The sequence below is a fragment of the Thermobia domestica genome, chromosome 9, assembly GCF_964235325.1.
Source record: "Thermobia domestica chromosome 9, izTheDome1.hap1.1, whole genome shotgun sequence".
Taxonomy (NCBI): domain Eukaryota; kingdom Metazoa; phylum Arthropoda; class Insecta; order Zygentoma; family Lepismatidae; genus Thermobia; species Thermobia domestica.
Genome location: NC_137462.1, coordinates 177,880,114 through 177,905,478, shown reverse-complemented (window position 1 = coordinate 177,905,478; position 25,365 = coordinate 177,880,114). Strand labels below are relative to the sequence as shown.

The 25,365-nt window shown below is 36.8% G+C and overlaps 1 protein-coding gene across 3 annotated transcripts in view; it reads left to right on the top strand.

The window, feature by feature from the left end:
* Nucleotides 1-11,201: 11,201 nt before the first annotated feature.
* The window catches only part of LOC145660461 (uncharacterized), a 91,522-nt gene continuing 77,358 nt past the window's right edge, over nucleotides 11,202-25,365 (top strand). The window contains exon 1 of one of the 3 annotated variants that reach the window (XR_014126810.1): nucleotides 11,202-11,429. Coding sequence is in view for 2 of the 3 variants with exons in the window: in XM_081725509.1 (XP_081581635.1) it covers nucleotides 11,367-11,429 (63 nt within the window). In the remaining variant the exon portion in view is untranslated. Of the gene's footprint in view, nucleotides 11,430-21,351; nucleotides 22,430-25,365 lie in introns of those variants that run through there. The other 2 variants (XM_081725509.1, XM_081725510.1) reach the window with 2 other exon arrangements.

The window sequence follows — 25,365 nt, the reverse complement described above, 5'->3', positions numbered from 1 at the left end:
GCCAGATAACACATCAACACTTTTCGCTCCAGGCCTGATGTTCCCTTGTACTGCCAACTTGTGTTTAGAATTATCGCTCACTTTCATAGACAGTCCTCGACCATGACTATCACCATATATGTACACTCGCGACTCTGTCTGGAGCTTTCTTCTTGTACCAATCTTATTGATTGAAGCTTTGCTCACTTGAGATTGCTTTATAGTTTGTCCTTTGTTTATGGGCATTCTTACACTTGTCTTCTTTTGTGAGTTCCTTGCCTGATTTACATTTGACCTCATATCCACTTCACTTTCGACGTTTTCTAGCACACTATATCTGTTTACACATACAACTGAACTACTTGACACCACATCAGAATATTTTCTAGGTCTACTGTAACTTACTTTCTGCCACTGGTTGGAGTTCCTTTGAGTTTCAACATCTGATTCTACTGTCTTTATTTTTTGTTGCAATGCCTCGTTTTCTGATTTTAGGGACTTTATGTCATCCTGTAATAAGTTTATTATTTGTACCAAGCTATCAACATCTACATTGCCGTCACAATGGTTCGGTTTTACAATACTTGAACTCATGTTTTGTCCTTGCACTTGCATTTGCACTTCATCACTTTTAATCACACTTCCTTCCTGTTGTTCCTTGGCGTCATGAATCTTACTTTTTAATGTATTCACATCACTAAGCAAAATATGTACCATTTCTTTCAAAGACGAAACCTCATGTTCTATCCGAACGCAACTAAAACACTTTCCATTTACTGTGTCATTTTCCACTCGATCGTCATTTGTTTGCGAAGCACATGAATTCGTCTGAACGTTTTTCGATCTTGATCGTGTTACTATTGTATTTTTGTTTTGAATCTTTATATTGCATGCTTCACAAACATTTAATGTAGTAGATTCAATGTTGTATTTACATTTTTTACACAGTTCCACGCTAATACCTTGCTTTTCTTCAGGAGCTACGGGTCGACCAACTACACTTGCCGCCATCTTGACCAAGTATGAATATAAGTGTACCAAAGACATGTGCATTATATGCATGGCTATATGGGAGGAGAAATATACTTTAATGTGGAATCCAATCCAAATCATCTCCCACCGGCTATCGATTTCTTCCTCGTGCGAAAATCCATGTGTTAATTATAGAATAGCCACGAGGAAATTCATAATATATAGCATAACCAGAATTTCATCAAGGATTGCTAGAAACAGTCTCGTATCCCTTTAGGATACGCATGATTCTTGCACACACACACACACACACACACACACATATATATATATATATATATATATATATATATATATATATATATATATATATATATATATATTAGATAGATATAGAAATATAAAATTAGCGTTTAGTGATTTTTAGTGAATTTCAAACCTCCGATCTAGTACTAAACGGTAACTGCTTGTTGGCAACCCTGGACACAGGCCCATGACAGTCAAAGGGAATTCGGAAGTACACTGTTTTAGTTCATAACTTTCACTGCGAGAGCGAGAGCGATGTCGATAGTGTCGCTCCGTCTCGCATGCTAATACTCACTTGTTTAGGAATGTGTCCATCTTTTTCTGATAAGAACCGATTCCAAGATAATCTTTTGGTGAGAAGTAATATTTGTATATCTTGAGCCGTCTTGTTTCAATGTGTTTACAATTGATTTCATATTTATAATTAAATATCCGCTTATTTTATAATGTGTTGCTTGTTGTATTATGTAGGCTATATGACATTCTTTAAAGCAGTATGGATGACTTCATTGCGGCTGTGTCATTACCGATTGGAAAGAAGTGCTGCTACATGTTTTAGTATTTTCCAGAAAATAGGTTTGTTACATTATAACATTATAGGGTAAATAGTTAAAAGTTTCAGTGTTCGAATATCAATATTCACAAATAATAGTTTTACTAACTTTTATCTAAAATTAAAATTTTGTTGGATTTAGGTTCTGTGTTTTTAACGAAGTAATTGAGTAGCAAAGATACACGTAGGCCTATATATGGCTGACTGAACTTTTTTCGTTATATATACATAAATTTAGCAATACTTAACATGTTTGTATAAGAGCAGAGTGAAAGATAAGTGTAAATTTAACCAAAAAAAGCTGTGGAACTACAAAATGAGTCCTGTTACACCTTCATGTGCAGATTAAGAATAGGTGAACCAATCTAAAATCTTCGTTTAGTTGAATTATACTTTAGTGTCCCTTTCAGTACTGGGATTGAGTATAGCCCGCTCCCCCCAGTGATTTTTAACGAATCATAGTGATTCTAACTATTCATATTAGTTCATAATGAATCGGAATCGCATGTTATAAAGATGTAAGATGTAAATCTTGTGATAAGGAAGCTTTAGTATAAGTAGTAGTAGTAGCGGTAGTAGTAATAGTAGTAGTAGTAGTAGCGGTAGTAGTAGTAGTATTTAATAGCAATAGTAGTAGTAGTACTAGTAGTAGGAACGGGTTAGAAGTTCCGCAGGGGTTGGTTGGGTTCTGTTCTCTATATAAGTACAATAAAAGTAGTAGAAGTAGTACTAGTAGTACTGGTAGTAGTAGTAGTATTAGTAATAGTAGTAGTAGTAGTAGTGACCCTACCAGTTCCGGCGACAAAGAACTGGGGGGAGCGGGCTATACACAAGCCCAGTACTGAAACTATATGAGATTCAGACCTTCAATTTAAGGTGGAATTTGAACCATCGTAATGCGTTTATATTTCAATGTACTTCCTGGAAGACTAGGATTCGATTTCTGGAGGGAGCTCATGTGGTTTGGATTCCACGTTAATCAATATGTCAACGTCTCATGTAGCCTCGCTGCTGCACGGGAGTTAAGCAGAAAATCAACTCAACTCATTGAATGTACTTCTATCGCAAGTCGAACCGAGGAACATGTGCACTAAAGGTGTGCATGTGAGCCATTTGATCAGTGAAGAAGCCATATAAAAAGTAATTACATATATCCCCTGCGTTTGATTAAACTGTATCGTTAGTACCTTGAGAAGTTGCATTTTATAACAGCAGGTTTGAATTGGGAACACAATTATTATTGCTGCAAATGCATTTTCTGGGCAAAATGACTCATATTGTCTAGAATAGGGATGGCCACAAAGTTCCGGTTCCGGCGGAACCGGTTCCGGACCTAGATCCGAAAACTGGGTTCCAGACCTGGATCCGAAAACCCGGTTCCAGAACCGGTTCCAGACCTGGATCCAAAAACCCGGTTCCAGAACCGGATCTTCGGAACCGGTTCCAGACCTTGAACCGAAAGCCCCCAAAGACCCGTAAAGGAGGCACAGAGTTCACCTTCAAAACACTGCAAAGAGGACCATGCGCTTGTGCCCTCCCCGCCCAGACCCGCTTGTGCCCCCACAAAAAATTTTGGTCCACCAGTGGGTGTTTAGCCAAATGAGTTGGCTAGTTTGCCTATTTAGCCAATGAGTTTGCCAGTTACCCAGTTTATTTAGCCAAATAAAACAAGCGGCCGCCGCCTGGGCGCCTGCCTGTCGAAAAAAATGAAATGAAATCTTTGAGTTTTACGTCCCACGGTTATGCCGGTTAGGCTAAAGGAGACGGTGATGATGAGTTATGAATGTAATGGTGGAATAAAGAAAGTGGGAGGAAACGGGAGAACCCCGAGGAAACCACGCATACGTTGTTTGTCCAGCACAAAGGCGTCTGCCTGTCGATTCCATCATTTCATCTAGCACACTGTTCACAGCCTGCCAGCAGCTCGGGTTTAGCGTAGGGATGGTCACAAATTTTCGGTTCCAGCGGAACCGGTTCTGCGAGGAACCGGTTCTTGAAGATCTGATTTTCAGAACCGGTTCCGACCTGGATCCGAAGAACCGGTTCCAGACCTGGATCCGAAAAACCGGAACCGGATCCGTTCAGACCCGAAAACCGGTTTCTCCAGGAACCGGTTCTGCCCATCCCTAGTCTAGAAGCAATCGTACTGCTGGAGTGTTGCAAATTAGCATATGGAAATTAGAGGTAATATACTATTTATATGCCCCGGGCGCCGGATTGGAAAGTCGCAAAATTGGGCAATATTTGGGACAGTGGTTTGGTTTGATTGGTCAGGGAGGATCTAAGGCGAGTTCTTGCCCCGGGCGTCAACTAGCGTATTTCCGTCGCTGCGTGGCTTGTACACGTGATTCTAGCCGCGGGTTGTGAACTTCCGCTCTCTTGTCGGAACACCTATTTGTTACACAATAATATTATCATTCTATCACCGGTGTGAACATTACAGCCTTCAGCTCATTTCTTTTTGAACACTCCTTATATATAATTTGCGCATATGTCATACCTTTTAAGGTAAGGGGAACCGAAGAATTTCAGCAATCAAAAGTCGTTCCCTAAGACAGAAGACGTTCTGTTTCTCTCTGAGCGTTATTTATCTTCAAGTATGACCTAGTACTGAAAGAGCACATGGAACATAATACCAGTACCTATAATGGTTATATGACAGTACTGTCAAGAAGTGAGAGAATTGTTGCTTTAGCTTGGTACTAATGGAGGTTACGTGAAATGCAAAAAGTTGATTTAAAAAAAGTGTGCAAAAACAAGTACAGATAGAACTAATGCTTACAAATTAGGTTAGATAAATTTATGTATTTTAAACAAAATTTAGTGTAAATAACGCATGTTCTCTGACAGGAGTCCTAAGTCTTCGTGTTATTTGTTAGGGATCGGGCTTTGCATGTTTCCAGCTAGTTCACGGAAACAATCCACTCGTTCAAGCAACTTAATGAAGAAATATAACTACTACTTAATTAATTTGAAACGAATTTTGTTTTTAAAAAACATAGTATTCATTAGGCTTTGAAAAACAAAATCCACATGAGTCCGTGTGGGTATTTTTGGTTTAAATTGATTTTGTAGTTTCTTTGCGACGGTAATGTTAAAATGTGATTCTGTAATATCATATACAATAACTTGTTTCGGGGAATGAGTGGTTCAGTAGTAGATCTCTCACCTGTGGCGCATGGGGTATTTGGCTCGATCCAGCCCAGCCAAATGGACTTTGCAGTGGACAAACATCATGCTTATGGCTTTTCTCGGTAATCTCCCGTTTTGTCATTCCATTATCATCCACCGTCTCTTTTAGCCTTGATGGATAATTATGCATCATTAAATTGAAAAAGATCTTCAGCTCACGAGCTGGAGTATTAGGTAGCGAACGCACTTTTGTTGCACCGCTAGGAGTTCTTGGTCAGATTCCTGGTTGTTCGGATTCAAGAACTATCAGTTCACGTCTGATATAATTTTAGTGCTAGAAAAAGAACTGAAACTTCAACAAATAAATGCAAGACTGTTTTCTGTTTACTGATAGAAGAGGCTTCAAGATGCTGGTGATGTGTTAGGTTGAACTTATATGAAGAGCAATAGAATAGCAGTGTGCAGCGATCTGAACAGACAGTGATAGTGTAAAATAGTTAGCCTCTTATTTCCAATGAGGCCAAATTGTTGGTGTAACGAAAGTGCTATATGTGTTGAGTGTATTGTGAGGATCAGTGCCTAAGATTATTACTGCCAACAAAACTCACGGCAAAAACACGTTAGCGAAAAAGAACAGAGGTTGGAATGAAGCCCCCTGTTACAGGCACTGCCGAACATTAAAGCTGATTGTCACTTAGAACTGTCGTTCGACTGTGATGAAAGTGACCCAAGGCTGTGAGCACCAGTTCTCACAGCCTATGTCGAAATCATTCCGCCCCAAATTGCATGATAGCGACATAATGTGTTTGTTGCACAACTGAAACTGTTGATAAGGGACCATAAAGCTTTAGCACACGCCTATGTTGACGCGAATATGCAGCATTGACTGCTGATGTCTGGAAACGTGTGATATGGTTGGATGAGTCTTCGTTCATTATATTTCAAATCACGACCGTGTTTATGTGGTCAGACACCAGAGAAGCGTATAATATGCAGTGTCTCCACCCAACCATGAAACATAGTGGACACTTTGTGACCATGTGGGAGGCAATATCTTGGCTTTCATGGGGTTCTATGTTGACACTTACCGGTCTCGCCCTTGCTGTGATTATGATCCGATTTTGGGGGACCGTTTGTATCCTATGAGCGGGATGGTGTTTCCGGTCAATTATGCCATATTCCAGGATGATAATGCGCCCATTCATACAACTGAAGCTGTTGTGTCGTGATTTGAGGAACATGTAGATGAAATTGAACAATACCCTTGGCCCGCCGAATAATGGACTAATACCGTCCGACGTAGAGAGAACTACAAGCAGAATGATGCAGTATTCCACTCTTGCTAATCACCACATCTATTTACGGTTTACTGTTACGGTGAAAGTTATATTTAAAAGTTTGTGTGTTTATGATCCAGGACTAGTTGAGTAGTGAGTTAGTTATCGCACCGGCACGATAAGATGGATACTATTTTCAATTCCTATCCTAGTCCCATATGTTTCTTTTGTTTTATTTTGTTGGCACATAATTATCCATCAAAACTAGATATTGAAAGCTGGATTATTTGCAATGGGAAGTTACCAATTACCCTTTTTATTGCGTCTGGAATTAAATTTTAGTATTTAAAACGATTTCGATAAACGCTGTTATCTTCGTCGCTAATTTCGTTCACTTACTCGCAATTCATTTCTTTCAACAAGTATTGAAATCTAGAGTTGAAATTGGCTTGCCTGTTGGTCTATTCGATAACGTGATGAGTACTGTGTTCTATTCCCATGGAAAAGATTTGAAACTTGAACACATTATGTTGGTTCGGTTTTCACCTTCCAATGTAGGTCTACGCCTCATATAGCTTCGGTGCTGAAAAGGATGAATAATTCCAACATATACCAAACTACACACTACTGGTTGTAAGTACAGAATATAATTACCATACACCCATATATCACTATTTCAGTTCTGATATGACTGATTGAATTTTGATAACTGTAGAGTATGGACTGAAGTTTAATGTTCTATTTTCTATTTAGTCTTCTGCTACGGCAGCAGATATTTGCCACCTGACTATAAGCTTCTGTATTCTGGAAGCACATGATTTTTCTTTACCAGTCCCTGAAATTTCGTAATAATTCTAGATCTTCAAGTTAAACTCTTCCGAAGAATTGTAATGAAATACGCTTATTATCGAGATGAGCCGAGACTTTTACCCGTTATTCCTGTTGGTAGAGGGTTCTTCTGTCCAATAAGATTTCCTTCATTGGATCAAATATGTAGAAGTTAGGCGAAGACAAGTTAAGTCTGTATGACTAGTGTGACCATCTCCTATGGAATTGCTTTAGAGTGCGTTTGTTTCATCTTGGGACGCTTCCCGCCTATAGGATGGATCTGTTTGCAAACGCATTGTTGCCACGCCACGGTTAAGTTGACAGTTACAATACGCTAGGAAACACAGCAAAACGCGACACCACTTACAAATCACAGTAACACACCTATTCGCCTGTGGCAACTGAGCACTTCAAATACCCGCCAAACAGCAATGACCTCATTTGATGAGCTGACTGACAACTAACGTCACGTACACGACAAAAGCAATAAGACGTCTATTGGATTAAAACGTTCACTTGAGTGCTAGAAGAAAATACTTTAAAGGAAAACCAAGTGCACTGGCGGGAAATGTGAAAAGATAAAACAAACGTACTGTAATATTTCACAACGTTTTGGCTACTATATGTCGACAGCTGGTTAATCGTTCCGATAATTTGAATGACATAATGAGAGAATTGCTGATACTTGAACCTTCCAACACCAGATGTATGTTCACTTTGAACTAGTTATTAAAGTCTATAACAGATGTGTTTGGGCTATATGGATAATTAAGAGACGCGCCTCATAGCATACATAAGTAGATATGAATGTCCTTAATTACTTTCTGTCAATACTAAGTTCAATAGAATGAGTCAAAAGTGGTTAAACACCCTCATAATCTCGAATAGAGTTACTTTGTGTGATGTGTTAAAATAAAAAAATAGCGAATATTGGCTAATCTTATATTTTAAGATTATAATGATTTTAGAAATAAGACAGGTTACCATAATCGAATTCCACGAAGTAATTTAAATACATATATATCTCATTCTCTTTTTTTATCTCTTTGTTATCTCATTTATTTTTATTAGCTCTTTATTTTGACAGGTATCAGAAGTGAACAGAAGCATTAAGCTTATACAGAAACCTGAACATTAATTGGGTGGAATAAACGTCATAGCTCTTATTTCTGCATTTGAGAGAATGCGATGAGTCACAAATACCTTATTTTTTGGTTCTCGCTCACGTGAAGGAAACAAGAACCATAACTGTTCTGTTGTTACTCCTAGAAGCTTTTAAGTCTTCACGTCCTTGTATCACATAGTAACAACAATGTGAATGTCAGTATTAATGCTCGCAGTCACTACACTCTTCAGGATTTGAACCAGTGTTTCCGATTCAACTACGCTATGTGTGAAATAGAAGGAAATCGGTTGTCTCCACCTACTTCACAGTCCCTTAATCATGAATAGAAGACGCGAGTATCTGTACAGTCTGTACGACAGAAGCAGTCATTATTGACAAAAAATAATATTCTTTATTTTATGTATGAAATCTGTAACCAGTATTAATCATTTATCGTTAGATTGCAAGCATATTTCTACCATTATACAAGTTTGTAGATACAGTAGGTGCATGTATTCTCTTTGTTACTGCTTACAAAACTAAGCGTAATGGGCTTTACCCCATATGAATGATATTCTTATATAGCTATCGACGTGGAAACCAGGAACTAGCAAGAAGGTAGCTCCAGATAATTAACTCGAAGAGCTATAGGTCTACTTTGAATGTTAATCTGACTGTGTACCAGAATATTGCTAGACTTATGACTCATCAAAAAATTGAGAACAAAAAGTAATTATTGGTTTATACATTTTTGTTACCGTTGCCTCTAATGGAAATTGATGGTTTGCTTTCTTTCGTGTTTATTTCCATGATTTTCTATCCTTTACTGAGTTAAAAAGTGTGTAGTATTTTGTACGCTATACATCTTATAAATATTTGAGTATACACATTTGTTTGTGAAATGTACAGATTTGTATCCTATTTAATGGGATTTGTATTTGTATTGCAATCTTATTTCCACTTTGAAATTATCAGTGCTTAAATGGATGTTGTGGAAAACATGGACAATTTTATAAAGTTTTTGTATCTGTAAATTGAAGAATGAAAAATAAAAGAAAGAATAAGGCGGAGATAGTAAAATTAAGACTGCTCTTTTAAGTTGCATTGTTATTATGTAATAAGTGCATAGTACTAATGTTAAATAAAAGGAACTGCAGTAATTATGATTCTTATTTACAATCGTCAATTTCTCCTAAGCATGATTTACTTCCGTTATACAAATACTAGAGCTCATCACTACGGGCTCAGGAGCTTCATTGCATGATAATGTTCACAGAATTTGATGATTCCAAAGCAACGCAAAAGTAATTATTACATCTATGTAGATTTTCCCAAGTTGAATGTTATCTTAATTTATTCTGGCAGAAATGTCAACCTTTTAGTTATGGAACAGCAAGGAAGGAGTGACTGTTTTAGGTGAGACTGAAATTCAGGTAAGTTTTTTTTATATAAATGCTCGCCAAGGCATGCAATCATGATGAGATGGGTGATAATGGTGAGGAAACGGGAGAACCCTGAGAACATTCATGCACGCGGTGTTTGTCTACTACAAAGTTAACTCGGCGCGAACTGGATTCGAACCAGAGACCCATGCACTAGACGTGAACACTTTACCATCGCGCTTCCCGGTAAGATTTTCAACACAATTAACATGTTTAAGCAAGCTTTGTTAGGAAATTTATTGATTTCTTACTTAGGGAGAGAGGATAAGAAAAAAATCTACAACGATTACTTTTTAAGAAAACAGAGAAATTTAAAGTAAATAAACAGTCCTGCGAGCTGGGAATGTAAAGACCACTGGCGCAAATCCCGGGGAAATGAGGGGAACATGTCCCCTCCAATCTTAAAACTGAGGGGAACTGTTCCCCAATAATCTGATTTGAAATGTGTTTTTCGGTGAGAAATGTGATGATTTGTGTCCGATTGCCACAAAGGAAAGTGCAATGAAATTGATGTCCCCCCAGAATAAGCCTCAAATCTGCCCGCCTCCCAATGTTGAAGACAACTCTGCTCCCCTGATCCTCCACAGCATTGTTTTTCAACTTCATAAATATTTTGAACATCGCTTAGAAAAAAATATGGGAACGGTCTTGCTCGCCCCACCCACCCAATATTGAAGACAGATTTGCGCCGCTGGTAAAGACACCTGTATTATCCGCAAGAAGGGCAATACAATGCACTCAAACAAGATATAAGAGAATTTTAAATGAAATTTTAATAAATGTATATAGTTAGAACTATAGTATTAATAGTTACCTAACATTAATTAAAGTTAAATAGCTATATTTACCTTCTAGCAGCCTTAATTTGGAAATTTTTAGCTTTACTATATGATTCCGATCGACAGCGTGTTAGTATTATATTTTAATTGTGTTATTGTGTATATATATAACTTTATTTATTAAGAAATTGGGGGAAAAGGTTTGATTTTTCTTTCACTGTATCTTTTATAGGTACGAAATCAATGAATTTAGAACAATGAAAATGTGAGAGTACAAGAGGTCGTATTCCGGTCTATAGCTTACTGTATCGGTATACTGTCCAGACTAACCCTAATTCAATGTTCAGGACAGCGAAGAGCCAATGGGGGAGGAACTGGAATTGTATGATAGCTCACCGGCATTATAAGAGTAGAGGAAAGATTCGATTGCCAGACAAGTCTAGCATTTTTTTTTCTCTTTGAATTTTATTGAATTCGTACTTAAAGCATAGAGTGAAAAAAGAGTGTCTCCAATTTCTAAATTATACGAATATGGTACACAATAAGCACATTTCAACTCTTATTAATATGACCTTCGATTAAAATAGTCGGATGAATAAAGATAGGAAATTAGGACTACTAGAAGGACATCATATTTGCATTTTGAATTTAATGGCAAATATTATTTATAAACTACGTGAAGGTGCTGTATGGATACACTGCTAATGTTGGTAACTAGTCTATGCCTATGGATCTACTGCTTATATTGGTGAATTCTTTAGGTGGATAGTTACACTGCTGGTGAGTAGTTACATTATCCTGCCAGCGAGAGTAGATGTCACTGCAAGCGCGACGAACTTGATACACTTGTTTTTCCACGTAGTTACCAATCTTGCCGTTAGGCTATGTGATCTGTGCATAATGTTTATCAACATATGAATGAGAAATATGTAAATTACTTTTAACGAAGATAAGTGTTAAAAACATTTATAGGAATGGAGAATTGTATGAAACATGAGTACCAGTGGGTGGATCATAACCAGAGCTTTGTCAGAAGTTGAACAGTTCTATTTGAAGGTGAAGTAACTGAGGTGTAAAATTACAAGAGGGGTGGGTCCCTGAATAAATTCACTGTATAAGTACCGTGCAGGTGTAGTTTTGGGGCACCACTAGAAATGTGTTGAAAAATTGTAATTTTTCACCAACTTCCTTCTTATTGTCTTCTAAAATATTTGCTTTAGGTGACATGAAAATATCTCACTTGGCGTAGATAAAATTCAAGAGGGCCGTAGGTAATTCTGGTGTACCACTACGATTTAGCTTGAGGATACGAATCCATACATAAATCAATTGCACTATTTGCTCCTTATTCACTATCGCGTTCAGATTGAAAATAGGTCTTCAAATTCATTTTTTTTTTTTTTTTGCTTTTATAGTTTTAAATAATTCTGTAAAAATATTCTGGGAGTATGTTTAGTACAAGGGGTCCAGAAGCACGTAAAAAACACAAAATTTACAGGAGAAATGAGTGATGCAAGTACTTAGACGTAACATAACGTAACCAAATCTAACCTAACCTAACATGAACTAACGTAAGCTAACTTGAACTAACCTAAACTAACGTAATATTAGTAGAAATAGGCGAAATTCTATCATATTTCGAAAAATTATGCGGGACTCCTATACTAATATAACATAAATTAAACTAACCTAACTTAAACTAACCAACCCTACCCTAAACTAACCGAATGTAAACAGAAATTGCCAAAATAGCAACATTTTTTAGAGAAAAGAGCTGGACCCCTTCTGCTAAACATAGGCCATATTCTGTACTATGTAGATTGGCACATCCACGAACAATTGCGCACAGAAAGATAGTAGCCATGCAAACACAATGTGCCATGTAAACAATTTATTATGCAAGAAACACTCATGAACGTGTGGTACGGTTCAGTAGAATAGATAAGGTTACAACAGTTATATTAGATTAATGAATAGATCAGATTAGATTAGAGGGATAGTTTTGGAAATGGGAGGCCAATGGAATCGTAACCTAACCTGAACCAACAGAAATACAGAAACCATCAAGAAAGTAAGAAATTTTAACTCAAAAAATCCTGGCCCCCTAAATCCAAAAATATGCCAGATTAGGTTGTTATTGGATAGGGTAGATTAGGTTGGAGAAAGTTGCGTGCGTTAGTTTAGGTCAGTAGAGTAGCTTAGCTATGGGTAACTCGGTAGATTAAGTTATGTTGATCGAGTGTGTGAGGTTAAGTTAGTCCATGTATGTTGTAAACAAGTACCTTAAGTATTCTTCGCAGTGATACGAGTTTCAGTAGCACTTGTAGTCAAGGTCCGTCGACCCTACTGTTCCGCGCTTTTACAGGTCCCTTCATAACTAGCTGTTTCTGCGTAGCCACTTTCTCCAGCTGTAGTGTGACGTCACCGCGGTGAAGCTGAGACAAATATCGTAGGCTAAGCCAGTGTTCCGCCATAGCAATTTGCAAAGGAAAACAAATTTTAAAATGCGACAAAAAATAGACTACAAACAGATAAAATAATACTTACTTTAGGATTGTGTAGCACTTGAAGAATAGCTTTGCATCCAGTATCTTAAAAGCATCCTTCTTCCGAAGTTCCCGTGTTTTTCTATTCAAAAACCGAATTCTGAAGAATGTCCTAGCCTTGTCGAATAGTTTCAACATAGAAGTGTCTTTCTTAGGACATCAAATGGTCGGCCAATCAAATTCTTTTGTTTTCGACCTTTTTTCTAAAATTTCCAAATTACATCTTATTTTTTGTTGCTTCCATCCACCGGGAAGAAGGTAAAATGGGACCACAACATAGCCTCACATTGCCACCATTCAACTTGGAAAGAATTGCAACTATGTTTAATCTTAAGACTTCAACTTTCGATATGATTTCGAAGTTTAAGTTTTTACTCATAGTCTTATCGAAATCTTCATACATTGACTGTTTCCACACATCTATCAAGCCTCGAATCATTGCCACCTGGACATTTCTGTGTCATTCCAAAATTAAGTAAACCTGTTCGTCATAGGACACGCGCCCATTAACATTCATTTCATCAAATATGAGCACTGAAAATTTCTTCACACTCTTTAAGCAGCGCCATTGCTCCGTCAAAATTTTCAAAACTGATGTAAGAATACCACGAGAAAATGGTTATTTTTGCATGCAATGTCGAAGTGTTGACACATTGGGTACGCGAATTAGAACATGTAATCGCAGATGATTGTATAATTTATCACGGTGGCGCGTTGTGTTAATGCACGAATAATATCTTAATCAGTCCATCTTAGTTTTTTCTTGCTATTTATTAGCATATTTACTTGGCCCTGTATAAACCTTTTTCGTAATATATCCACCACCGGTTATTAACCACTCTATTAAAACGATCACAATATTATATTTTAGAACCGGTCTTTGAAATTAATTTTTATTATATTTGCTTTCCAATTTTTTTAACTTCGTTTGTAAAATATAGACTATTATTTTGGCTTTGTACATACTGACAGAGTTTAGTTTTTCGTTGGGCCGCGGTGGCTCAATGGTAGAGCGGTCACTTCTGGTGCATGCGTCCTTGGTTCGATCCCTGCACGTCAAGTGAACTTTGTGGTGGACAAACACCGTGTGCGCGGGTTTTCTCGGGGTTCTCCTGTTTCCTCCCAGTTTCTTTATTACACTATTTCATTCATTTCTCATCATCACCGTATCCTTTAGACCAGCCGGCATAACCATGCGACGTAAAACTTAAAGATTTAATTTTAGTTTCTCGTTCTCTTCATGCAAAAAGGAAAGCTATTCCTTTAGTTCATGCCCCTCACTCTGCACAGAACAAACGGAACATAAGGAGTTAGTTTTTGTTCCGGTCATAATAGTTATTTCATCTGACTGTACCCAAATGTCTGTTTTTACTCTAAACACCTAGCTTTCGTACACTTATTTCTTTCATTACAGAAACACGTTTCCGTATGACACTGATAAGTTCAGTGAAGGCACAACATCGGTTTAAACTTATTCTTGAGTGGAATATTTAGAAACTCACATTTATAAGCTTCGGGAATAAAATGATCGGAATAGACGCTGGCGTTTTTAACTATAAAGGTGTCTTTCCGACAGCATTTCTCTTGCCAAACTTTCCACAGAGGATCCGAGGGAAATACCTGATAAATAACTTCGGAACCCTTAATATTTCTACTATGATTGCAAGTACTTATCGTACAATTCGACATACTTATAAGCTAACACGAACACTACAGTAATTAATTTTTCTCAATACAGGAAAACAAGAATCATTCGCTTTCTTGCAAAAATCAAACTAACAAGCATGAGTGAATGAGAAGGATCTTGGGCGAAAGCTGTTTCTGCTCCCGCGGTGACGTCACGATTTTATCTTCGGTTTTCAAAGAAGGGTAGTTATGACGCGACCTTAAAAGAGGGAAAGAACAGTAGGGTCGACGGACCTTGACTTGTAGTAATGAGTTTATACTAGCAATGCTACACTTGAAAACGGAAAACATAGGGAAGGTTCTAGAACACAGTCCCCCCCCCCCCCTTATATAGGTCAGTACTTAGGATGGTTCCTTTCTGTACCAAAGTTTAATATTTAATTCAAATGGTATTGCCGAGCGAGAGTTAGCGAGTGAAGGCAGGTTATACCCCGCAGGGCACGTTGTTTTCAGTCTTTTATTACAGCTAAATGGGAAGGGGGACCTGTGTTCTAGAATCTTGTCAAAACATACACTTAGAGAGGAAGCTTTAACGATGAGCAATTTTTGCAACCAAAGACGTATGGCCAAGATTTCTCTTTGTAAACACCACCAGATTGCGTCACGCTAAGGAATTAGATTTCTGGGATGTCAGCATCTATGGCCATTGAGTCCGTCACATGCATGAAGAATGACATCCCTCGGCGAACACACTATCCAATGAAAGGGAAGGAAGCAGCCTGGGACCATTATGTTAAGAACCATCCCGGCATTTGCCTGCGTGAATGAGGGAACAGAGGCGAGGCTTGAGGGTAGACAGCGTCTACCATTTAGAATTTAAGCCATAAAGCCTCAACAAACTTACTACTTAAGTAAGGAATTATATTAATTTCTGTCTGTTGTTTACGTAACAGAACAAGCTGTGGATGTTTTTTCTAGGTTTAAATCCAGAATGTATCTTTGTATACGTGTAAAGACAGTTTAAGAATTCAATATATTAAAACAAGTTTTCTTATACATGAAAATTAATTTGAAAACTATTTTTATTATTATATTCAGTGTGCCATTTAAAGATATCTTTCGCGAATGTTCATCAAATCGTTCCCTTCAAGGACCGTTTTCAGCAAATAACCAATCACATGCCGGTTACTATTTGGGTAAATCCTTGTCAAGTGGTCCAGGAAAAGAATAAATCTTTGCTTGACAATTTTAAAAAAATCTGATTTTTGATGTGAAGTTACCTTACCATGTTGTTAGTTCAAAGCAACCATTATTTTATTTTTAGTGAATTTAGGTTTCGACAGGCAGCATGTTTGTATTCGACGATACGCCATTTGGTGGTATTGTAAGGGGTTACCGAATCTGAAGTATATCTGCCCCTAGTTGTTCTTTCGATATGGAACAAAAACCAAATTTATCAGCAAATTGTAAGCTGCAAAACTGTGTATTAATCATTATCGTTCCTAAAGTATAGCAGGGTGAAAAGTAGGTCATTGACGTCAAAAGTTGCGAGTTGAGCAGACTATTTTTGCAAGAAGGCAAATGATCAGGAAGCAAGGTTGACAAAATCCATGGTTTTAATTGAAAAAACCAAAAAAACAGGTTTTTTAGGTTTAAACCAGGTTTTTTTGGTTTAAATAATTTGCTCTATGTATTTATATCACATATGCACAGAAATAAATTTGTTTCGCCTTGGTGTTATTATGCAACAATCGGGTTATGTTGGAAGGGATCGCATACGCTTAAAGCGGAATCCAACCACTCCTTGGCTTACAACTGAGGGAAACTGTCCTTCATTTGGACTGGAAACCGGGAGTAATTGGCCACAACTACGATACGTCTGCCGACTCACTCACGGAGGACTCCTGATAAAAATACGTTGTACTGATCTTTACATACTTGTTAATATAATTGTCAAGAGTCATTTCAAAAGGACAAAAAGATAAATAGTTGCACACGTGAAACCATTATACAGATTTACATATGGACAATTTCAAAATACTGCAGAGTCCAAAGAACTAATTTAGTCCAAGTTAGTTCACTACGACTTTTATTATTCCAAGTTAAAGAAATACAACGACTTAATTTGCGTATCGGCACTAAAAGTGAATAAAAATTCGATTTATTTGAGTCCACTTTGACCCATTTATACATAAATAGATACCAGAGATACTTCTGGTTTAAAAAATGCCTCTCGTGCGGTTTGTATGACCCCCCCCCCAAAAAAAGTACGGCATTTCGATGTAATTTATCAATAGTAAACATTATTAGAACAAAACAATATTTAGAATTTTTCTTTGATTGCAACTCCATAATAATAATAATAAACTATTAAAAAAATCACATAAGAAACATTCATAAACTTATATAAAAAATAAAAGTTGCTTTTGTAGTATAATCCCTTTGAGTAATGAATATGGAATTTAGGTCTGAATATAATACGAATAATATACGGGAGTAAAACGTGATACCCCACAAATGTGTGTCCATCAAGATTTTACGAACACTTACACTTTTACGAACATTTTTCACTTTTTGGTTTAAACCAGCCAACCCTGTCAGGAAGGTGAGGTTTTCTCGATAAAGAAGTCTTATATAGGAGTACTCATTCATCAAGGGAAGGTTCTAGAACACAGGTCACCCCATATAGGTTAGTACCTAGGTTGATTCCTTTCTGTAACCAAGTTTAATATTTAATCCAAGTAGTATTGCCGAGCGAGCGTGAGCGAGTGAAGGCGGGTTAGCCCCGCAGGGCACGTTGTTTTCGGTTTTTATTACAGTTTAATGGGAAGGGGGGCCTGTGTTCTAGAACCTTGCCAGTCATCAGGTTTCAACCTTTAGACGTGTCCCCCTTTTGTATAGAAATTATTAAATATTCAGAAAAGTGAAAAATGTGCGTACTTCACCGGTATATATATCTCTAGTGGGAGACCTGATAAAAATATACAATTCCGCCTGATAACAGATCTGTATGATATTATTATATATCAAAAATTAGAAGTTTCAGATTTGACTATAAGTACCTTTATTGTTAATACAAAATTATACCTACAAACAAGCATAGGCAGAGGGACGGTTAACCAAGAGTTTACTGTACAGACATCATAAATCAATAGGCAGTGGATGAATAACTCACAGAGGGGTTAAGCAACACATACTAGAACAAGTTTTATCCTGTTAAGAAGCAAGCAGAAGGCTGTGTGTCCCAACATGCAGAAGGTCGGAATTCTCCACTGGTGCCTCAGTCAGATGCGAATAGCGCAAGGAAATGGTTTGTTCGTGGCGATCTGTGTATCATTAGTTCAGTTCGTTAGTGACAAAATGGAATGTGATGTGGGTAAATTGATTGGTGGATAATGTCATAAGCGTGTGTATGGGCCTGTGTGAAGAGGTATGACAGCACTTAGTGACTTCAGTGAAGGAAAGAGAAATCATCTCATAATGCGAACAAGCAGTGGCACTGTAAACATATGCAACTACCATGAAGTGGAGTTTTCTCGAAAGTATCTTCATCTGTTTGGTAATTCGTGTTGCGACCCGTTAAATATCCATTTAAAAAAGCTATAACGAAGGCACGTGCAGAAATTTCGAGTTCACACTTAGTAAAAGAAAGAAATCATGCAGTAGAGCTGATTCCTGGAATATCGTTTATGTGTTACATGCTATACAAAAATCTTTGTTCTACAAGGGAAAAGGAAAATCAAAAATTATGATGATTCAGGAAATGAACTTGGTTTTGACCATCCATCAGACAATATTGACGTTTTGAATGCAACGTGTTCAAAAGTATGTGTATCACCTGCTTCAAAAATAAGAAAGTGTTGAACAGAGACCAAGAACAATCAGCAACAATTGACTGCAGGCTTACAAAGAAGGTTTTAAGTTGCCTTTGAAGTTGAGTTGCTGATGAATCACGGACAGAAAATATGCATTTAGTGTCGTTGGCCGAAGAATATGAAATGCTGATCGAAAAAGTAAAACAGAAATGCACTGTTGCTGCGAAAATAATGAGCTTACTACCCGAATCGTGGCCAAGACAAATGGTGCGCACTGAATTGAATGTTTCAGAACGTTTAGTTAAATTGGCTAGGAAACTAATGAAAACTCTAGATGTATGTAAAAGAAGAAGTGGTAAAACTATTGATGAAGGTTGTAGATTTTTAGACAAGTGAAGAAAACAGTAGGATCCTTCATGGCAAAATAAAATAAGAAAGTGCGAATTAGTTTGGTAAAGTTCACAGGCACAAGCAGTTACTACTTGGTAGCTTGAACGAGGTTTTTCTTACACTTTAACGCAGGGTTGGCTAGTTTAAATCAAGATTATTTAAACTTTGGTTTAACCCTAGGAACACCAAGGTATGTTTGTGTTATATGAAACGCGAACAGGGGACCCTCTGAGGCCCACATCTTAAAGGACATTATTTCTTACGGAAATTAATTTATAATGTCTGATATGAACTTTGGATGTCCACATCATATATTTTTATTCCCTATAATTACTAGCTTTCTAAGTACAGTGTTGTCAACTATGTGTGTCATTATTTAAGTTATTTTTTTTATTTATGTCAGTTACTATGACCTATTTATTTTATTTGTTTCTGTAGAAAAACTATCATACAGATCAATAGCAACTTAGTACAGTGTAGTATGTGTGCAAAGACGGCTTCTAAATGCATTTCGGTGGTGGTACGGTAGAGTGGGGTGGGGTATGTTTCAATATTCCAATGAATTCATGATTAACATTTTATACTCTTTATCCCAGTTAACCTTGCAATCGCGAAATTCTTTTAAATTTTATTTCCGCGAAAAGATAGATAGTGTGAGGAGTCTTCATTGCGCACTATAGAGAATGCCATCAGACTAGCAGCGTTGCCAACCCAACATAAAGTGCATTTTTCTATTAGCAGGACGTCAGGTTTTTGCACGTGTAGAATGCACATGTAAAACGTAAGCAAACAAGCTACCACTTATCTGTCAGTGTTGTAAACTTACACTATTACATGAAGAATATTATAAGGTATTCACTGCAATAAACGTACCACTGCTTCCATTTGTATTATCAAATAAAATGTTCAAATCACTGTTTTCTGCATCAAAACCTGACAGGTTTATTTCCATTTCGTTATCTTCGAGCTCTCTCTCTTCTATGTTAGATTCATTTGTAAGTTTTTAAATTTCTTCCTCAACTGAACTTTCGCGAAGAGAACGATTTGCTATTGTTCCAATGCTGCTGCAGATTCCCACACACAGTCACAGAATAACAAACAACTATCAAATATGCGTCTTCAGTCAGTGTTATAGGTTGCTGCTTATTGATACGATTAAAAATATTTGATAACACCACAGTTGAAACAGCATTGTTCTTTCCCATCACTATTAAAACTTGATTATCTCTCTCTTTATATATATATATATATATATATAAAGAGAGAGAGAGAGAGATGTGTGTGTGTGTATGTGTTATTATAAAGTGACATATTTAGGTGTTAATAGGTTTGAAGTAATAAACTAATAGAAAGTAAAATACTTATGTACCAAGGAAATGATCAGAAAAATATAAATACGAATATTTATAATGTGTAGTTTGCAACACTGCATCATAATAGTTTCAATGTTGAATTCCCCTGTATGATGTAAGACCAAAATTGTCTCAAATGAAAATAAAATAAAATAGCCAAAACACTAGAATGTGATAGTTAGTGTATGCGGTGAATAGCCCCTTAGTACTACACGTTTGATGGTGAATGGGGTCAAGCCTGACAATATCAATTTTTTTCAGATTTTTTATCGAATTAGAAATGTTACAAATTGTAACAAAAATAATTTGGGCCTCGGAAGCCACCCCCTTAGGATTAAACTATCTTTTTTTTTAACGGTCTAAACCAAAAGAAAAAAGAACGAAAAATGTTTTAAATCGTGTGGACTGCTTGGTGATGTTTCCACGTATCAAACCATCTCCGTTAGTTTTATCTCCTTTTCATTTTTTAATCAAGGCGTCCTACGTTCAATTCTCGGTCGAATAACAACCCATCTTTCAAGTATAAACCAAGTAGCGGTTCGGATGTCACTTTAAGCGAAAGTCGTCTTCTTGATAACTTCGGTATTACACAAGTATGTTAAGCCTAAACATACGAAACGAAACCAAATTATATATTTCTACTTGCCCGAATGCATGTTGTTTTATAAAGTAGCCAAGATTGCTTAAATATATTGATAGAAATTGGCAAACTTTATCCACTGCCTACGTAGCTTCTAACATTAGCTTGGATTGGACTTCTTAGTTAAATTGAATGATATCTACATACTAAATTTGAAATTTAATACCTCAGTTTTAGCGTACAGTTTATGGTACGTTGACCGTAAAATTTTACATGCAAAGCAGTAACTGAATTTTCCAGTTATTGTTTTCCCGGTGGATAAGGTGGGAGTTTCCCGATTTAAGAAATTTACTGACCGGATTCCCAACTTTATGAAAGCAGAGGGTTCCGATTTCCAAATAAGTGAATATACTATTGGTGTTGGAGTGAACTAGGTGTAACTTCCATTCTGCTGTTCCAAGTCCAAATGGAGGACAATTTCTCTCGGATGTAAGCCGAGAAGTGGTTTGGATTCCGCTTTAAGCTTATATGACCCAGCATAACCTTGTTGTTGCATAATAACGTTAAGGCGAAACAAACGTATTTCTGCCCATATGTAATATAAATATATAGAGCAAATTATTTACCCCCCCCCCAAAAAAAAAAGTTAAAAAAAAAAAACATGGTTTTTGTCAACCATGCTTTGAGACACACCCAGATTGTAAAATTAAACGATTGAATTCGCGTGAAATTAGATCTAAGTAGTGTGTACATCTATGCACCTATACATCGGGTCAGCCTTAAAGGGCTCTTTCCCCAACCACTGCTTCTTTTCACCCCCACAACCCTCGGTTAGTTCTCGCTAGCGTGTAAGCTGTCACTGCTCTCAGTGTTGCCGTGCCTCCGACCCACTTGTGTAGTTTAAAGTACGGCAAAATAAGGAGAAAGCTTTCCTTCCTATTGTCAGTTAACAACAACAAAAATTTAAAAAAATAAATAAATAAAAAATCAACTAGGAAAAAGGAAAGAAGGGAAAGGAATCGAGGCAACATTGGTTTTTAGCCAGAAGGGATCATAAATCTGTAACACGTGTCGCAGAGACTAGTTAGCGGAAGGTTTAGAAGGGTGGACAGGGTTTTCAGAATTCTTGGAAAAAGAGCTCTCTAAGTATGACCCAAAGTTTATCAGCATAATATGAAGTTAATGATCGATAGTGCTGAGTTAAATGTGGACTATAAAGATTTGCTTGAAATGTTGACTTGCGATCTCAACAATTCACAATGTATGACTGATAATTGCATGCAGTGCCCATATCCTGAAAATCTACTTCAATACTATTTGGTGAAGAATTTACAGACGACATTCCTGACCATATTATTTACAAGCAATGGGTAACAAGAAGTACTGAGATGATCACCAAGAGAAGACTTTCTTGAGGACCTTGCAGCAAAACTCAAACATCTCAAGTTACACAACTATGTGTCCAAAGTACAATCTGGGTTTCTTGTACGCAACAAAAGGGTCTTTCACAGTATGAATGCATTGTGTTTGCTGATTTTTCAGAAAACTTCTCATTCGTCATTCAAGACGAGATTCAAAGTTTTCATTGGATGAACAAACAGGCAACGCTTCCCCATTTGTTTACTATTATAAACTAACTGGTAACTGTTGGAGGTGATGTAACAGCTAGAAGTCTGTTTATTATCAGTGATTATTTAGAGCAGAGTTTCTCAACCTGGGACGAGAGGGTTTCATGGAGGTCATGAAGGTAAGCAGAGTAGATAAATATAATTAGAATCTAATACCGGAAAATATTTTTAAATATTATTTTGAATTTTGTTCTAATAGTCGTACTTTTATTTTTATACATACTGTTAAGAACAACAAAAAATAGATCTGCTAAACATTTTCAATAGGTGCAGAGTTGTTTAAAAATAAATTTAAATGAAAGAGGTACCATATGAAACTAATGAGAACTGCATATTGAAATACAATTAAAATTGAAAGCTAATGAGATACCTGAGCATGGTGTGATATCATTAGTGCAGCAATGTCAGGTTCAGTCTTCGTGACGCACGTTATCAAGTCATTTAAAATACTCAATAACCTTTTTAACAACTGTCCAAATTTTTAAAACCAAAATTAGAAAATAACTGTATTTTTTATCATATAACCCGAAATTAGGGAAGTTATGAAGTTTTAAACTTTTCAAACGACTTTCATTTTAAAACAGTATGATGAATCGGATTCGATATTTGTAATATGAATGAACTGACCAAATTGGTTTTAATCCATTTGCTGGTAGGGAAGTTACTGTATCTACTATATACAAACAATAAATTCTACTATTATAGAAATAGATGGATATTGTGAGATCTCCGTAATAGATATATTAAAAATCTCACACAAACTTACTAAAACCAGAAATTATAAGGGAGTCGCTGGCAAGAGGATGTAATAAAATGAGGGTCGTGATAGGAATTAGTTTGAGGACCACTGATTTAGAACATACCTTTACAGCCAGTGGTCAAGTGAGACGGTATGGGGTGGTATGCCATACCGCCTCTGATTTTTCAATGATCAAGACATATCGACGCGAAAGAGTAAATGCTAAATACCTTTAATAAATCCATTTTTATACACAGGAATTGACGAATAGCTTTGCACGTAAAAACATTTTGTTTCTTATGTAGAAATAATTTCTAAGTTGACAACACCGACATGGTTATCTTTTTATTACCTTTTGTTTGTAAAGTAAGGTTTCTCAAAGAAGTCCATCTAGTTTATATTTTAATGTGCTATATTGAATTGTTTCTTTCGTATGTATGTGTGTGTCTTCTTGTCTTAATTCATATAAATGTCGTGTTTTGAGCATGTCTGGATTTAGAGGTTGTCTGCTCTGGGGGGCGGATCTTACTGGGGTTTGAAATACCCATTATTCGAGTGGGGATCCGAGAGTTTTCCCGCATGAAATTCTTAATATAAAAAACTCTGTTTCAGAGCAGTTCTCTATAATACAACATAAGAGGATATTCTTATTATTTTTCCAGAAAGTTGTTGGCGACGGATCAATGTCTCTCCACACCCCCCTTCCCGTAACTAAAGAGAAGTTCTCCGTATGTAAATAGAAATGCAATCGTTTAGGCAACATACCCTCATTGTATTTCAATTATTGGACAGCCAATATGTCGAGTCAAAATAGTAATAAAACATACCGCCTCTGCTTTTTTTTCCCACTTCGGACACTGTCTACAGGAGTTCACACCTTCCAACATCATCTGATTGAAGATGTTAAGACATATATCATATATTCCACGGATGGGGCTAAGAATAGGGAAAACGGTAAGAGCACTTTGAGTAGAACATGTGATTTTGTCACAAGATGTTGCATTGTTCACATAAGGTAAGGTAGGGAAAAGTAGGATAAGGTTGGGTTAGCTTCGAATTAGGAAAGTTTGAACCCATTTTGTTTAAAAAAAAAAATGTAATTCCTCACATTGCTGTTTATTGTGGATCGGTTCCTATGAATGTTCTGCTCAAAGTGCAGTTTTGCTAGAAAGCATTTAATCACAAAGACGATTTTGGTCTTGAAGCGGAGTGGGCACTTTTTTGCGTCCATCATGGGAAACATGCTTATGGTGTGATAGGAGGGACAATAAAACGGATAGTAATCAAAAGGAGTTTACAGATGATAAGCAGTGATCACATTTTGTTCCCAGAGGATATATGTGAAAAATATTTCTGGTATACAGTACATTCATGGTAGCAGTGAGAAGGTGGTCAACTATGAAGCTGATCTGCGCGAGAGATTTGCTACTTGTTTACATGTTTCTAAAACGCGCTTATATCATAAATATGTACCTCTTATTCAGTGACGCAAAAGTTAGATGATATCGCGCTTCAATTTCTACTGACTTTCAGGAAGTAAATGCGAGTAAAGCATCCTTCAATGCCTCCAAATAGGTGACACAGTTGCGTGTATTTACGATGAAAACTGGTATCTTGGAATTGTTGAAGATGTCAGCATTGAACATGATGACTTGAAAGTTCAGTTTTACGAACGATCAATAAGAAACTTCATTCAAACTTTCAAGAAACAATAAGACATGGGTGCCTTTCAAGAACATTTTAAGGAAGCGTAAATCCACTGATGGCGACTGGGCGGTGTCACACTATCACTCCACAGTTGTGTGATACAATATCCGAACTTTTTGTGGAATACACTGTTTCAATGGTTACGTAAACCAGCATTGATACTGTATATTTTGCTTAACCCCTCTGTGAGTTATTCATCCATTGCCTATTGATTTATGAAGTCTATAAAGTAAAGTCTTGGTTATCCGTACTTTTGCCTATGCTTCTTTGTAGGTATAATTTTGTATTAACAATAAAGGTACTTATAGTCAAATTTGAAACTCCTAATTTTTTATATATAATAATATCATACAGACCTGTTATGAGGAGGAATTGTATATTTTTATCAGGTCTCCCACTAGAGATATATATACCGGGGGAGTACGCACGTTTTTCACTTTCCTGAATATTTAATAATTTTTATACAAAAAGGAGGACATCTAAAAGTTGAAACTTGATGAATGAGTACTCCTATATAAGACCTCTTTATCAAGAAAACCTCACCTTCCTGATCATTGGCCTTCTTGCAGAAATCGTCTGCTCAACGTGCAACTTTTAACGTCAATGGCC